Source organism: Molothrus aeneus, chromosome 10, assembly GCF_037042795.1.
Source record: "Molothrus aeneus isolate 106 chromosome 10, BPBGC_Maene_1.0, whole genome shotgun sequence".
NCBI classification, from domain to species: domain Eukaryota; kingdom Metazoa; phylum Chordata; class Aves; order Passeriformes; family Icteridae; genus Molothrus; species Molothrus aeneus.
The window spans coordinates 13,194,618-13,213,144 of NC_089655.1; the positions used below are offsets into that span (position 1 = coordinate 13,194,618).

Sequence of the window (18,527 nt, forward strand, 5' to 3'; positions counted from 1 at the left end):
TTTTGCAAATGACTGATATTATAACAGAACAACAAAAGTATTGGGCAGTGTTACCATCCAACTAAAAAAAGTCCAAAACTTGTATCAGTGTTTTACTATTTCAATTCATTGCAAATTCACTGAAAGAACTTACTCTGTTCTATGTAATTTTGCATCCTAATACGAATATTAACTTGAAAAGACACCAGCTAATTTCTTTGGTTTATTGAGGCAATTATGTTTTTCAAGAGTGTACTTATAATTACCACATGAAAAACCCTGTATATCAAGGATCATGTTCAGCAATTTTTGACATTAACTGCTTGTGTTGCTGAAGAATTTCTGCATCTCAATTGCTACAAGCATTTCTAGAGTTACTTACATAGACATTTACATCCATATAAATATAAACTATTATTGTGCTGTTTGCTCAAGTGATGGAGAGCATCAATGCATTTTCATTCCTATATGTGTATGTCTATATGTAATTAGCACAGATTTTACTAATAACTGCCATATCTTCAGCTGAAGACATCATGTGACTACAGCGCCTTTAAATTCGTGTTCCAAGTCAATAAAAAACCTTAAAGTATAAATAAATCAGTAATGTTTTAATTGCAATTATGCCCAGAACTAGAGCTAATACAGCTAACTTAAAATCAGCAGAAATTCCCTTCCATCTTTAGGCATGAGTGACTCATCTGACCAGTTTTGGAAAGACATAAAATTTGTTGTATTTTTGTCATTTGGTTAGCAGAAAAAAACTACAGTAAAAAGGATGGTAAAATAGGAAAACACCCAACTTGGTCTTGAGACCCTGTGCCGTAGGGGACTATTTATTTCTGAGCCAAGCAGAGCCTATGTGCAGCAAGAAGTAAGAAAAGCGCCACAGAAACATCTTTTAAAAGGTATGGTAAAATAAAATAATCATGCATTCAAGACTCTGTTAACAAGTGGTTCTAAAATTTGGAGCACGTTACTTTCAAATAATTGTTTGTCTTTCCTCAGCCAATGTGAGCTCACATTCCTCTGTTACAGGCAATAGAGCTGCAGAAGGCATATTATCCTTTCTACCAGCATCAAGTATGGAATGAATGACAGTAACAAGTAGGGGTCAAACAGGACAGAGTTTTTTCAAATGATGGGCCATATTTTTTGGTACAATTGAAAACTAGCACTTGGCCTTCCTAAAGAGAAGGTCTACAGTTGTGCTCCTTTCCTACAGTGCAACACAAAAGCTGCATCCTGCTACAGGACTAACAATCCTTCTGGCCAGATGTGCTTGGCAATAGAAGATACTTAAACTTCCAGTGATATTTTCATTACCAATGTTTTAAAAAAATTACTTAAAATTACAAGGTGTTAAAGAGGCACATGGTACCATGGGAGCACAATCAGTGCCATTGAGCTCTGGAAATAACAATACTGTGCTAAGGAGGAAATCCATAAAACCTTTAATTGCCTTGCATCTGTGTTCGACTAAAACTGTTGTTCCACTGTAAAAATTGGTAAATTATCAGCCTGACACATAGACAAAAGATGAAGTTTCAAGCCAATCATATGCCTGCAGGAACCATACTTGGCACAGGCAGAATTTTATGTTATGGTCCTCCTGACCTTCTCTAACAGAAGTCACTGCAAATGATTTCTCACAACCAGGAAGGGTAATGTAATCTAGAGAATAAGGACAACAAATAAATATGTCCAAAGGAGATCCTTGCTGAGCATACTGAAAAATACTATAATGTGTTCAATTCAAAAAATAAAAGAACTCACATCTATAATTGTTTCATTTGGGCAAGTCTGTCAGTTTGGTAAAAGGAGACAAATGTGATAAAGCTAAAATGGTTCAGTGTAGCTGAGGTGGTGAGAATGGGGAATCTGTACAGTTAAAATTAAAGGACTAGCTGATTTATTGTGCTTCATAAAACATAATCAAGTTCTTCATTATAGTTGTGAAAATATTCCATAAAAGTTATTTTAACTTTCTTACAGTAAGTCTTCCTGAGCTAATATGAAACTTTATATACTGCATGTATAATGGTCAGAGTCAGTTCCATTGCCAAAAAAAAGAGAAAATAAAAGTAATATTATACTGATTTTGCATAAAAGATTAGCCAAAAGATTTCTTTTAAAAGATATAATGATTATAAAAAGAAGGATTTGCTTATTAGGTGAAAACGCATAGTAATTGCATTAAATTTTTCATAAGCCCACTGGCAATCATTCACAGCCATTATAAGCAGGAATATATTAAATCAGAAGCAGCACAGAAAATGAGATAAATGTGTGTATGAAAGGAACAAACAAGAATAAAATGTAACCATTTTTGCTCCAGATTTTTTAGGTTTCTTTACAATGAAAGGAACATGGCTTTTAATGTTAGCCATCACTAGGATTCTTCAAGGTCTTAATGCAGAAATTTTCAGAAACTGTATAAAATTGGTATTTCATCCTGTTTATGGAGAATTAGCACACACAGACACAGGAAGGCACATGGTCCATGAGGACATGTATGGTGCAGTCAACTTACTGGGAAAATACAGAAGGAATATTTCAAGGAGAAACTCTGATGTTAAAACATTTACAGCTGAAGCAAGAGACTGTGAACAGTGTAAGTGTTTGCAAAATGAAATGTTACTACAGAAAAGGAACTGCAGTTCTACATCAATGGCAAGCGTAGTTGCTTTTCCACTCAGTATTCCATGCATTTCTTTGGTGCTCTGTTAGTACACAGGGACTGTGCACCAACTCTGCTTTTGTCAAAAAGCTACTTCAAACACATCAGTAATTAACTGTTTGCAGTTAATTGGTAGACACCCTCTAAAACCATGCAATTATCTTTCAAAGAACATGGTAGCATTTGAAAAATTCCTTAGTGTATTGAAAAGAATCTGAAGTATTTAAGCCTCTCTTTATATGACTTCTAAAAAGCAAACTCAAATTACCATGTCAGTTGATAATATTTTATTCCAATACCAAACTACAAAAGCACCAAAACAGAAAAATACTGCCAATAATAATCCAGTAAATCAACCAGGGCAGTACCATAATTGTGAATCAGAAAGTAGTTAGAGATACTGGTTTTCTTTTAAGCAAATACTTATAGGGGAAAAATGTGACATTTCCTTAATAACTGAAACCTTTGCCATGTAGCAGAGGGATATATATAGGAATTTTAGAGTCTTTATACTTTGCAGTCCTACACTATCAGGATATAATACTGAAGCTTTACTATTTGATGTATGTGATTTCTGAAGTTATGAAAACATTGTATGTGAAATAAATTACTAAAATGCACTTGTGGGATTTACAATAATGAGTAACCAATGCTACAGCATTAGTGCAATTAAAAATATAATCACTATTTCAAAAATAGCTTCCTCAGGAGCTTAAAGCACACTTCAGATTTTTTGAAATGGTAATATATTATTAATTTAAAAGACTCTTACATCTCAAATGCACTGGCCTGAGTCTTGAAATTACTAGTCACATACTACTGGTAGAAATGATAAGGTTGTGGAATTGTTTCTCAAATTTCAGAACAGCCAAAACATTGCAAAAAAGCCTCACCCTCAAAACAATAAAAAAATTTGGCTGCTGTGCCATTATGAAATGGCTATAATTTTGGCTACAAACATTCCTATTTACTACCTAAGTAGCCTCACTTCTTTCTCACTACTCATTCCCATCACATGTACTGTGACAGAAATCACATCTGGTGCAGAGCTGTTAGAAATGGCACATTTCAATACTTGGTAAGGATATAGAGCTCCTGCTGCATTATAGTATTAAGAAGCATAAATATTTGTGTGCTAATCCTTTAAACAATTTGCAGTGTTTTGGCAATTAAAGTCTGCTTTGGTGCTCAGAATTATTTCATTTCTATTTGATAGAATTTACTCTTTTCACTCAAATCTGAAAGTGATTCTCCACACACAAAACCACTGAAAAACGTTACCATACACAATGCCAGGTGTACTTAGCACTAAATTAACTCACCCCTTTATCTCCTCTTGTTTTGGAATTGAATTTCACTGTCTTTAAACGGGCTCGTTCTTTTTTCTCAACTCTGCCACAAAAACACACACAAAAATGTCAGAAATCCGCAAAACTCCAGAACTTCAAGTTAGCTCTTGTTACAGCAGAAGCATACTGGTGTACCTTTTGTTGGACCTATTGTATTGCTTATGACACTTTCAGAAAATGGAAGCCTGCTAATGGAAAACTGTCATTTCTCAAGTGATGCTCTGTGGAATTATTTGTAAGTATATTATTTGGAATTATGTGGAAGTATTTTGTGGCTATACATGTTCAATAAATCCAGAGAGTGCAAAGAGGAAACACAATATAGTAAGTGAACAGCCTCAATTATCAATCAATAGCAGATACTAAGATTCAGAGCACCTAAACTCTTATTTGAGTCTCCAGTATGCCAACAAAAACCTCGTCTCCATTGGCTACCAAAGAATGTTTTTCCAGTTTTCCATGTTCTGGGTAGAAAGAATTCATTATAGTGTCATGACTTGAATAAAATTCATTCACACTTTGCACCTTTTCATACATAAATGGTTAATTATTTGATATTAAACCCACAGCTTACAGTGAGAACAGAGGTGGATGTGGACCACCTTTATTAACTTCAGCACACAACTCCTAGGGCTACATGGGGTTTTAATAAAGGTTTCATTGAGTAAATGAGAATCCTACTACAGATTACTTAAAAACAAAAGAATCAAACAAGTGGCTGATGTGGTACAGAATTAACAAGAAAGAGAAAAGCATATACAATATTTATATTAATCAGATGTTTCATAGCAGACATTTCCAAGTCAATGAAGTAAGCCATACCTCCGTTTGCTTGGGATAACTCCAATTTCATCACTTTCTCCATCTGGAGTTACCTGTCGTGCTTGCCACCATTCATCATCAGAAGCATTAATGACGTGGAGAATATCACCAAATTTGAAGTTCAATCCTTGACTTGGGAGGCCACTGTCTTTAGTCTTGTCATAATCAAAAAGAGCTCTACATTGGAAAGAAAGAATTAAACATATAAAAAAAAAGCAAAAAAAAACAGGAGACATATAAAAAAAGCAAAAACAAAATATGAAGCAAGCTGCCTGTGCTATTCATAAATGATTGCATCATTCTGACAGGTACTTACAAGAAGGCTGAACACACTCTCATACACGCACAGAATGTGTAGTACAGTACCCCCAGACACTTCTGAGCTTTAATCAATGAGAAAAAATTTGATCCAGAGCAAACCTTTAGTGCTTTACAAAAGCTCTACAGGAGACACCTACTGCAATTCAATAAGTACTTTGCACAGAGCAAGTTACATGTCAGCCTAGGATAAAATGACAAGTAAGTATTTAAAGCATAGAGCGCAGTCAAAAGTTCTGTAAAATACACTTCCATATCAAGTTATAAATTTAAATTTAGTAATTTAGTACAGTTTAGTACTGTCTTTAAAATAAAAGTCACTATCGTCAGTTCAGTGGAAAAAGAACCTTAGAAATATATCTGCTCACCACTTTGTACTGTAGTACCCAAAGGCAGAGAACCTTATGCACATTCTTTTAGGAATTTCCTGACCATTTTGAGAGAATATCACCCTTTTTCCTAAGGTAAGCCTGTTTTCAAATAAAAGGCACTCACGATACCTGAGCAGCAGCTGCATGACTACAGTTTTATTAACATTCCCTCTGGCAGCAAGACTGGTTTATGCAACTGACTCCTGTTCCCCTTTTTGCTTAAGAAAGCACAGTTGTCTGGAAAGGCACATGGTCCACCATGATATGGAACTGATCTGGTTTACAAGTCATATCTTTTCTGCCTTTTGGATCATTTTATACCTGGACAAGTTCCCTGAGGAAATGAAGATATCTGCAGTCTGTTTCTCCCTAGCACAGCTGAAGGTTTAATGAGGATGTGGAAATGAAAGATGACAGGAGTCTCTTGGCAAACAACAAGAGATACTGCTCAGGTTCTGCTTTCTGAAGGACTTCTTTTACATTTGAAAATAGTTCATGAACCTCACCTATGTGAAATAAATGCTTGTATGACACAGTCCAAAAAATCCTCAACATTATTTAATCTGCCAGCTCATGTGTTGTCAGTGCTGCACTTTCTGAACAATACCTGAATTCAACTTACTCGATACCAAGCCAAAGTAGTACCAAGAGATCACACTGTGATGATTTAAAAGGGTGTAATTTTCCTTGTCCAAATTCAGCTTGTTTCTTCATTCTGAACACTGGGCTTACATACCTTTTTCTGCTAGATTTTTAATATCACAGAACATCAAAACCTGTTTGCTCCAAAACGTACTTCAGCTTTGTGAATTTTGCTTCCTCAAGCACTGAGTGATCTGTATGTGTTCATAACCAATAACAAGGTTTTTTACAGGGAAAAAACTCAAAATATTCTGTTATACCAATTCATTTTCAGCATCTATTGCAAAACCAGAGCTGCTTAAGACAACATACCTTTCTTAGGCTATAAAATATTTTTTAAAAAAATCCTAAGGATTAAAGGTTTTAATAAAGATTTTTAGAATGTCTAAAAAAAGACAGAAATTTTTAAATGGCTTCAAAATATTGAAGAACCTTATACTTAAATCTGTAGTACCGTTAGTTTAAGTTTATAATGAAATTCAGACCTTCAATTTTGAAATACCTTGGAGGTTGAAATACCACTTTCCTTAGCAGTGCAACCTTCATAGTAAGATATTTTGGGTTAATTCCACAGCATACTTCAGATAGATATCCTGATTATTTTTAAAAAAATCAGAATGCCTTTTTTTTTTTCATAACCAAAATATTGCAGGTAAGAAAAGGATACAGATGGGAAGTAGCTATTATTCCACATTTATTCTGCACGGTTGTTCAAGAAACACTCTGGACAAATATCATTTCATATCTCAAAATAAACTGCACATAATCCAGTATGTACTTTCAATGCAGATTCAAGTTGTATACATTTTCACTGAATTAATTACATACATCGTGACATTTATTTCCTGAGATTTCTTGTTAGCATTCAAGCAATGATTTCTACCAGCTCCACTTTTTACTTCTATTTTTGAGTTTGCATATAAATTTATAAAAGCTGTGAGCTTGGCCTAACAGCATTAACATATATGTTGACTGCATGAGAAAAGATGCTCAGGAGTGAAATGGAAGCAGAAATGGATAAAGCCAGTATTGCCAACATTTGCTTTTCCCACAAGATAAATGGTTACACAGAGCAGGTTTTGCACAATTAAAGGCAGTTTCATCAAACACATTTTCTCTGGTAAAGTCACTTCAAGAAAAATAGTTTTATAGGGCAAAAAAGTCGAAGCTGATGAAAATAGTTGTATAAAAAGATCATTTAGGGTGTCACATAATAGTGACAAAACTATGCAGCTAACATTTATAGGAATACCAGGAACTGCTAATGATCCTATAAATGACCTCAAAAGCAAACAGAATTAACAAGAATTTCTTTTGATTCCAAGTGACTAACATGGCTTTTCCTGTATGCCTGGCACATCATCAACCAAGAAGTCACTTCACAGCCCAGATGATGCATTTATCTACAAGATGGAATATAAAAAATACATTTCTATTAACCTCCTGCATGGGGACTTTCATTACAGATTAAAAATGCCATAACTTACTTATTGTAAGTTATAAACACGAATTAACTTAAAAATAAATTTAGCAATCCTCATCAACTACTGCTTTGAATGCAGATCCATGATATTTACTGTAAAGTTCTATTTAAGTTTAAATGGGAAGTCTTAAAAAATATTTTCTACCGAAAGCACAAAGTCCTCCTCTTTATTTCACTTTGTATTACTCAGGAACCAAAGAGCACTAAAAAGGTATCTCAGCTCCTTCATCCACAAGTCTAGAGAAATTGAAATTAGGTTGCATATTTCATGAGTGTTTATGCTTCAAAGCCAAAAATGTAATGGCTGTGTAACAATGCCAAATTTTCCAGAGTATCTTTTTACCTGCCACACTCATTACTTTCAGTGTCATAGGCTGTTGACCAAATTCTACCAAAGCATTTCTTCAATAAACAAGCAACCAGGAATTCCTTCAGCAAAAGCAGCTCTATGTTTCATTTCATTAAAAAATAATTAATTTTACCACTTCACAATAAATGAAGGTCAGCTTGTAAAGGAGGTTCTCTTTTTCTGAGTTTTTGGGAAAGTTGTTTGAAACTTACTGTTTGAACTCTGAGAATACCATAAAGAAGGCCCAATTAAGCAGCAGACAAGTACACTTAGCCTGCTGCTAATAGCAGGTCTTATTTTTCCAAAGGACTTAGGTAAAATTTCTTAGTCATTGTAAAACTGTTACGTTTCTTCAACTTGGAGACATAATCATTTTTGCTGTGATTCAAGCACAAATCAGTGCCATTGTTTGAATTTGGAATGTATTGTGCTGATCAGAAAAATGCACAGAGGTAAATGTAATTTTTGACTTGGAATGCTGCACACATTGCAGACTGATACTTGCCACAGAAGATGAGATTAAATATGGAACAGATTTACTCTCTCTCCATGTGTTATCACAGAAACTTGGTACCATGAAGGCATCTCACATGTGCTTTTTGAATCTCCAGGTGAGCATATATATCTATATAGATATAGATCAGATGCAAACCCAGAACCATTATGAGAGAATCTATCTCAGAACAAAGACCAGAAGAAATATAAAGCAAAATAAGAGAAGACACATCAGTACATCTGAATGAGAGGGGACAGGGGGAGTGGTGTGGGGGGGGACAGTAGGATGTGCAAATGGAGAGTCAGCTGCTGCTGAATTGCTCTATTTGGATTGCCCTCCAAGGGCTGTTTTCCAAATTGCTGTGCCTTATTTTGTGATATAGATACAATTACAAAGAAAAATCTGCCATTTTACTCCAAATTGTATTTTTGGGCAAACACAATTGCCTTTTCCTTAATATTATGTAATACCAAAAAATGCTGTTTACAGGCAGACTAGTTTTAAAGATATCATGTTTACAGGGATACAATGATCTATCTGATTTTATTTCCTAATTTGATTTTGAGAAAGCAGCAGAGATGATTTTCATGGTATTTTTATTTAATAGCTTTTCTGAAATTGTGATTGAATGCCTATAAACATTTTACTGGTGGATTTACCATTCAATTCAGCATTTTGTTACATAACTGGCATCCTTTAAGGCATATCCAAAACCCAGCACTATTGAAAAAAGATATCTGAAGTTATTAAAGTTGGCTTTGAATTTAATTAAAAGTACAGTATGACTATACCAGAGTGACTTATAATAAGAAATAAAGTGGGTAAGTAACATGTTCTGTCAGTATCTAGCAATATGTGAAAATATTCATAAAAGTTACTTCAATGGGGTCAAAATTACATCAGAAACAAGACAGAACAGATGAGAACCCTTTCTGTGCATACTAAGCTGCCTCCCAGTATTTGGCAGCCTTTGGTGTGATGACACAAGCAGATCCCAAAAGCCCTAGCAGCACCCTCTGTAAAGGGATGTGGGTAGAAAAGTACTTTTGTTGGGAAAGTTTTGCATTTTAGATATTTGCACTGACTTATACCAACACTGAATACTGAGCCTCAAAAACTTTCAGTGAAACCAGTCCCCACATGCCAGCAGCCTGGAGAAGGCTGCAAGTTCTGCAGCAGCTGGCAAAGTCAAAAGCTCAACAACTTCCATCAGTAGAATTAAAGCTACATAAAGAGAAACTGCTTGTCAGTGGGTCAAAATATCAGATGTGTGAACATGAGCAGAAGCAGTTTAGAACCTAATCAGGCTATAGCTAACCAAGACAATAATGAAGATCTTGGCACAATATCTATATGGACATTTATCTACCTGTGGAAATTCAAAGATATGGATAACTGTGGTATCAAGCACTTACCCTTATTATTTAAGGCATTTATTTTTAGAGATTTAAATTTTGACCCCCAAAATATTTAAGGCAAACAGAAGAAAAAAAAAAGTAGGCTGAGATCTGAGAAAACAGAATCCAGCTGCTGAAACAGTAGGTCAAAACACAGAAACTACCTGTTAGAGTCAAGCTAAACAGAAGCCCTGTGAGTATTTAGCTACATTTGTGTCAAGCATTCAGAAATAGTTACAAAGGACAGTGACTTTCCTCAGCATCAGTGCAATTACCAGGAGGCTACTGACTCAATCCAGAGATGAGCTGATTTGAAGAACCCAAAACCCAATTTATTTTTAAAAATGCAATCCTTTTACCCACGTTCCATACTTGAAACATTATGCTTTATCAGTACACGATAAGCAATGTAGGAGTTGAGTGACACATGAATAAGCTGCACCCTGCCATAATTTCCTTGTGAAACCACCTATTTTCTCATCTGCTTCATGCTCTTATGTTTCCACTTCCTTTCAGCCTCCTTAATGTTTAATTTGATATGAATAAATTAATGAGTTATACTCAGTTCATTTGCTTTGCATTTTCTCTCTTGGTTACCATGGAAAAATATTCCACAACAAAATTTAATCAGATAGAGAAGTAAGGTCCTTTATTAAAGCCAAGAAAACAACTAAAGTAAGCTGGAAATAAGGAAGGAAAGAAGGAAATAAGATGGAAATCTGTCAAACCTTAAGAAAGAGAAGACTATAAATTTGAACTCAAGTACTGAACAAGGGAGAATATGAAGACTGCTGTCACAAAACCACAAACTGATCTAAGCAAGTTTTTAAGACTTCACGTACACTGACTTAAAGAAGAAATCTATGTTTTTGCTGAAGGATTATCATCTCTCTCAAATCAAAGGACAAAAAGCAAACAATAGCACCATTCTTCAAAGTTCATATAGAATTCTCAGGGATATTACTACTTTTTCAGCTATATTACATTAATCAGTCTAAATACAGCTTTACTTTTATTATATTTGCATATAAGTATACCTTTATTAATACTTGATAAATAAATGTACGAAAACCAAATACCAAAAGAGTAAGTCTAGAGAAAGCAGAAAAACCCAGGAGCAATGCCATGAAAAAGATGATTACCTGACATAGAGAGATCTCTTCTGGCTGGTTCGCAAAGATCCTGATCCTGAGCTAATGCTACTGTTCATCATCTGCTCCCGTAAATCATGGATTTTAGCTTCAAAACGACTGTATTCTGTAACAAAGACAGGCATGCCAATTAATTTCCTGCCAAACTTCAGCAATTAAACTGAAAGAAAATCTGAAATTATTTTGATTAGACAAAGAAAATATACAGGAATATTATACTTCAAAATTCTGTTATCATAATCTATAGTTCACAGTAACTATTTTTTTCAAATTAAGACAAACATTTCTACTAATAATTATCAACTTCATAGTAATACAAAGGCAGTTACAGATTAATTTTAACCCATGACAGAAAGGAAACTTCGGAACTTATATGTGAAATACACGTTTATAACCAAGAACCACATTTTTTAAATTTTAAATGTTAAGAAATAGAAATGAAAAATGTCTGTACTTCAAAATGACTGGATTTGATTGAGATAAAGAATTTAACACTACAAGGTGGGAAATACGCAAAACATCTTCTGAAATAAGACCATATTCCTCTGGAAGCTCAGGAAAGGAAAAAAAATATCCAGAATTCTGGCATGAATTTCAATCCACTTGTAAATGGCATTAGAGATTCAAATTGCCCCCACAGAATTATGTCCAATGTTAATCCTGGAAAAACGGATTGTGTTCTTAAGCGGCACCGTGTACTAATAAAACTATGCTAAATGCATTTGATTTTAGCTACAAAGGCAGCCAGGAAAACAGTAATTGCTTCTTCAGGCCAAACATCTCCTGAAGTGAGGTACTTACATGCCGTCAGCACAAAATACGAACTCAGAGCAAATAAGTTTTTCCTTCAGCTGAATAGTTTGGACTTCAGGATCAACAAATCCACTTGTAAACCCTTCCTAGTCAAAGGAAATGTTGTGCAGCCACCACCTTCCCCAGGAGACCACGTGATGCCAGATTATAACAAGCCAACACTGGCAGAGCCAGGGCGCGTGTGCCGCGAGCAGCTGCTGGACCGGGCACTGAGCTGCCCTCCTGAGCTGCACCCTCACTCCCTGTGGGCACCAGGTTATTCAGGAAGTGCATGACTGAGAAAGGACTCTAAAATAAAAAATCCTGAGAAAATGTCCAAACTAAGGTTCCTTCAACAGCCATCTAAAAACTGTGAATGTTTTATCATATGTTCTGCAGCCCTTTCTCCCCACATACTCATACAGTGAGCACCGATAGCATCTATAATTAACCCTATCCAGATTATGACAATATGAACAGTCTCTTCAATAACCCTAACTTTTGTCCTTTTTAAGCAAAAGCCAGTAGCTTTTAAGATACCCTAGTTTTTAAAATAGCACCAAGTGTCTGTTTACAAGTGAAGTTCAGATCAAACACTTTACCAGCACTAAACCAAGCTGCTGAGGTTGTTTGGCAAGAGAATCAAAACCATTATTTCCACCACTACTGATGCTATCACTAATAACAAAAGAATGTAAGATAACAGGACAGTAACCAAAGAGGAATGTGAGAAAACAACATTTTTTAGAAAGCAGCATTCTTTAAGGGGAAGGGCTCAGATGCAGTGAGAGAACAGCCCATTCCTGCTGTGCTACTGCTGCCCTGCAGGGCCTTGGGTAAGTCACCTCATTTTACTCATTTGTAACCAAGAAACTATAAACCTAAAAGATTTCTTTATGCCCCTGTGTGAAAGCAAAGTAAGCATGGAAAAGATCAGATAATCCCAGTGTCTTGTGCTACAGCCTGTTCAATACTAAAAATATCTGCAGCCCTTTGTAATAGCTACTGGGAAAAATACAAATTTCTATATCGTGTGATTTTATCGAAGAATCAGACTTCCTCCTATGAAGCACACAGATATAAGAGAGCTACCAGGGAGGCTATTTCCCAGTATTGCTTGACTCTATCCTATATTTCATCTGCAGGTTGCTGGTCTTGTAGCTTCCTGAACTAATTTAATTTTTCTCATCAGAACTCCTGGGAAGTAAGTGCTGAATGAGTGACAGGGACATCTGTAGGAGTAAGGAGGAGAATAATTTCACCACAGAGGCTCCTGCCATATGAATAAAGCAAAAAAAGGAAACTAATGGGCTGGGACTGAGAAGGCTTTATGTTCAAAAAGAAGGAGTGCCAAGAAATTTCATATTTAGGAGAAGCTTAAGCACTGTGCAGTCAGAATCTGGTACGCTTTACTGATGTAGAGCTAGCTAAAATTTGAGTTACTTTCCTCTTAACAGAAGGTTTTGGGAGGAACAGGATGAATAGAAATCTCACCATCATTTGGTTTGGAGCTAAAAAGTACACAGGCTTTTAAAAAAAGAAACCTTAGTATTAGGTATAGTGCTGCTGAAACTAATGCTGGAGACAGAAAATAACACAGCAGCAGGACTCTAGATAGCACCAGAAAAGCAGTGTTAGTCTGAAACCCAAAGGATCAGCACCTGTGCCCTGTTGACAAAGTAGGGTTGGTTCAACATCAGCTTTAGGAAGCCAAGTGTGAGCTCTGCTAATTTATCTAGAAGGGGTTATAATTTGTCTAGGACAGGTTCTATTTCTATCTCTGTGATTAAGAAGAGTTGGATATCAAGTGTCTTTTGCATCTTCAATCTCATACTTTCCTTCAGCTTATCATGCCTAGATTCCCATAAATCTAAAGAACTATTTTCTTTACAATGCCTTTCTTTCTTGGCATAATATATGCATAATAGCCATATATAGTGTATGACAAATTTGATATTTGTTCCCCTAAATCACAATGAACAACACAAGAAACCCTACCTGGCTGTGACAAAATCATACAATGCACATATAAATATTTAACTTTTAAAGAAAATTTTGTCATGTCAACATTCCAGAAATTTAGAGCTGGAACAGGCACAGTGAACAAGATGAAAAGGACACTCTGCTTTCTTGGTCAACAGGAAATGAAGAGCTTGGCAGGGAAGGAATGCATTTGATTTCTGGTGTAGTGTTATCAGGGTAACAGAAAAAGCATAAGCTGTTTAAATGAAAAAGTAAAAGTGATTTTAACCCAAATGAAGCAGGCTGGCCACTGGAAATGAGTGACAGGGACATCTGTAGGAGTAAGGAGGAGAACTCCATCTACAAATATGCGTCCAATTTCCACAGCCATCAAAACAATGAGATTCTGAAATACTGTTTTAATAAGAACTATGGTGGTACATAGAAACACAGACACCCACACAAAAAGAAATTCAAAACCAAAAGAAAACTACACAATCCAACCTCTCAATACTTTCAATAAGAATTTGGTCAGGCTCCAAAACCAGATGTAAATGCAACAGCAGTGAATGAAATCTCACTCAGAATCAACCTTTAAGGTCTCAATTTTAGGAAAGCTGCCACTGATATACATCAAATAAAGGATAACAGGCAGCAAAACTACCACAAAAGACAATAAAATAAGAGCATTAGAGTAAGGGCATCTTTTCTTGACTAGAATTTTCTTAAAGTTCCCAGGAAGTTTAGAGGCAGGGAGGGAACATTATCTACTGACATAACAGCGAGATCGGGGAAACACAGGCACCTCCTGCTTCAATTCATGGCATTTATCCAAGAGAACCCCACCATCACCAAAGGAAAAAACCCAAAGCCTACTCAGGTTGACACATAATCAGTTGTTAAGAACAGAGGATGAATACATCTGGGCTCAAGTTGAAACTTTAAAATTACACTGGATAAGCAGATGGTGCAAAACTAGACTAAATCTGCTCTATATCTGCATGTATTCCACAGCAAGAAACAAAAAGGAGGGAAGATTAGCAAATCCTAGAAGATTACTCTGATTCCAAGCTGCTAAAGTGATTTTACCTACAAGTTTGTAATATTTTTAATGTCAGTATTTACTTGAACAGAAAATCAGAACTCCAGAAAGGATCTGATCACTGAAACTCTCCTGGACTGCCCATCTGATGGGCAACAAAACACAGACCCACAGAAAAATTGTCTGTGCAGGCAGGGGAAGAGGAAAACACAGCTGCAATGGAAATGCATCTGGTCTGGAACACACATTCTAGCAATTGGGCAGGAGAGCAGAAGGCTGCACAAGGGATGGGAACTCAGCACACAGCACAGGAGGAGCAGGGACTGAAGGAAGCAGGGATGTGCACACAGGGAACAGATGGCAGAGACTCTTACATACAGTGAACCCACGTAGAGCTGAGAAAGTTCACTTTCATTAAAAAAGTATGCCCCTTGCTTCCCTCTTCCCATCTGTCTATGGAAAGCCCTCTTTAGCAGGGCCTACTGGATCTGTCTAAGCAGGACTCTTGTGCTGACAATTTTATATAACTACTGATTTATAGTCTATTCTCAACTTGCAGAATATTCAATTTTCCTTTTCATGGTGCCTCCAAAGAGAGAAATGGAGTCTGGTTGTTAGGATGGCCACCATCATACTGATCCTGTATTGACCTTCCATTTTTCTTTTAAAATGCATGGACCACAATAAAAATATCATAAATCATTTTTGAGGAGATATTTTACTGCAATGCTTGGTCATTTGATATGAACATTGCCAGAGACAGACCAGAATGAATTCCACATGCTGTTGGTGACTTTCATATACTCTAATGTTTAATGAGGTTGTATCTCATTAATCACTTGAAATACTGTGCCAAGGAATTTCAAAAGATTAGAAAAACTGCATTTGTATTTAGTTAAGAACACCTCCCACACACCCTGGAAAACTCAGAAAGAGACTAGGTCCAGTCACTGCTGAGGTGAATCCACTAAAAATGTTGCTGAAGGCTTAGCAAGCATTCACAAGCAATTTTATTTAGTATATTAAAGAGTAGGAGTGAGGTTTTAAAAGATTAAAACATGTGTAAGCCGCCTTACAGTGACTATCAGGGCTATATATAGCAAAACCCTTTTCCTAATCTTAATGGGTCCAGTTTTGAAAAGACTCTAATTGACTAATCTAGATTACTTGCAAATGAGTAGAACTAGGTACAAAACAAGCAAGAAGAGAAACCTGGAAAACCAGGGACCAGGGAAACCTGGAAAACCAGGGACCACCCAAAAACAAAAACTTTTTTGAGGTATTTTTTTAAAAGAATTTTTCATGTTATTAAATCAGGATGCACTGATCTTTTGAACCACCTTTATTTAAGAAAATCCATGTCCTCATCTAGATAGCAGGGGAATCTCAGCCTCAATAAAAAACAATTACTGAAAATTAAGTTTTGCACAAGCATTACTGGCTTCATGCTACCCCAGCTAGGCTTTTGCAGACAGAAGATGTACAATATATTTCAAGATTAATGCTCAGAAAACAGTCTTAGCTTATACATACAGAAATAGCACCATTTTCCAGAGCTTAGTTATTCTCTTTTGAATGACATAAATGCAGCATTGCAAATAGAAAAATCAGCCACACACTGGCCAATGAGCAGAGCTCTAACAAAATTTTTCTGTTTCCTCCTTTTTTTTTCTTTTGAGTCATTTGTTTTAAACACAAGAGAGAATGAAGAAAACACAGTTTCCATGAATAAAACTGAAAGAATATGTGTTAACTACCTATAGGAATAATGTAGGTTCAGAAACAGATGCTTTACAAAAATACTTTGAAATCTTCTCTTGATGTTTTGGTTCCACCTTCTCCTCATCTTACACTGATCCACCAGATCACCTAAGAACATGAAACTAATCTGATCACTTAAACATCTTACCACGTTCAGAAAATAAATTATAATTTTATTTTTGGTATGTCAGGTGAATCCTTGGGAAACAGAAAGGGCTGGTATCGTTTTCTTTCATGACAGGCTTATCTGAATTTTGCCCTGCTTTGGGGAAAGATGAGGTGACCAGTGAATGACTGCTGATGCTAACAGACTTGGCCTGCTGCCTTCTTCAAGGCCCTCCAAGAGCAGGCCTCACAGTTTACATAACTGCAGTTAATGTTGTCCACATCAGCTCAGTTCTGATCTTGCAGAGTATAACTACAATAGAAAGCTTAACCCACTAAATAATTTTCTATCCAATTTCAATCAAATATATTTTCATGTTTTTAATATATTTGTTTGGTTATTCTATTATTTTTAAACACTTAAATACACTCAAACTATAATACAGGTATGGCAGCCCACTGGCACCTCATACCTTTTTGGAATGGCAAAATCTAACTTTCCAGAAATTCTGAACTGTGAGGCAACATTATTATTACATTTCAGATGACCTTTTCATTTGAATGAATGTAACAATGGGTATCAATGTGAAACACAGAGCCCTCCCAGAACTGTAATCCTGTGCAGTCCCACACTCCCCCCTTGCTGCTCCTCCCCTCACTACATTCTCTTCAGGCACTCAGGTTGCTGTGTCCCTGCTATGCAGCACCATCACACTGCTGACCATCCTGAATCCCCACTGCCAGGAGATACACATATATCCAAATTGCTCCCTGCTTCCTCTCATTCCTCTGCACCAACATTACAATTCTCCCTTGCCATCCTGGCTCTGCAGGAACCCAGAGACACAGCAGTGTGGCACTGAGGTGTCTGCAGAGCCAGGGAGCAACAGGAAAATTAAATGGATCGGAAGCCACTGAATCAAAATGGCTTAAAAAAACATTTTTGTGTACTGAAGCAACATTTCTTGCTTTGAAACTGCCCCAGGTCACAGTATTTCTTTTCCAGTTGAATTCACAGTAAAGCAAAATCCCTTTTTATTCATGAGTGATGTCTTGAAAGGAGGTAGGAATTTGTAGTACCAGCAAAGGAGTAAGGAAAAGCTTCCAAATAAAGATGAAAATGAGAACAACATCCTGACTTCCCAACCACACTTCTACAGGATAATCCCTGTTTCACAAACTCTTGCTCATCTCCTGCTACAGATCCCCCTGCAGCATCCAGCCCCTACAGGTCCAAACCCACTGATGTGTCCAACAGGGAGATTCTGTATGACACCCATGACATCCATGTACCACAGAAGGATGCACCAGCACAACCCAACAGGTGACCAGTTTCAACATTAGCTCCAGGCAAGCTGCAAGATAAAACCTGGAGTCTACAAGGAGAAAGTCTGAGGTCAACTGAGTGCAGTTATGGGGGTGCCTGATGCCTGAGCCACTTCTGTAAACAGCACAACACACTCACATTCCATGTTTGGCTTTTACCTGTCCCAAATAGTGCTGGCAAGCTGCTGAAATTTAATTCAGGGGAGTAGAACAACTTTTTAAGGCATCCCTCAAATTTACTGAACACTCTTGGAAACTAAAGGGATGCTCAGAAAGACATTTGAAAGAATGTAAAAATGTTTCATAACCAAGGAACATTGTGGAGATTTAAGGGAAAGGAAATTCAGTGGTTACATAATTTAAACCCAAATTCAATAAAATCAATTTCATTCAGTCATAATAGCCTACCCCAAATCCAGTAATTAGGAGTTTAGTTACCATGGATTTGAAGAGAGAGACATGGAAAATTGAAGCCTTTGCATGAGAAGAGTTTTCCAGTGAT

At 36.4% G+C, this 18,527-nt stretch overlaps 1 protein-coding gene across 19 annotated transcripts in view; it reads right to left on the reverse strand.

The window, feature by feature from the left end:
* Nucleotides 1–18,527, reverse strand: part of DLG1 (discs large MAGUK scaffold protein 1) — a 140,958-nt gene that overhangs the window by 15,250 nt on the left and 107,181 nt on the right. For all 19 annotated transcript variants that reach the window (XM_066557030.1, XM_066557028.1, XM_066557026.1 and 16 more), the window contains 3 exons: nt 11,029–11,143; nt 4,831–5,007; nt 3,982–4,051 (listed from right to left, as the gene is read on the reverse strand). In XM_066557030.1, coding sequence (XP_066413127.1) covers nt 3,982–4,051; nt 4,831–5,007; nt 11,029–11,143 — 362 coding nt within the window. The remainder of the gene's footprint in view (nt 1–3,981; nt 4,052–4,830; nt 5,008–11,028; nt 11,144–18,527) is intronic.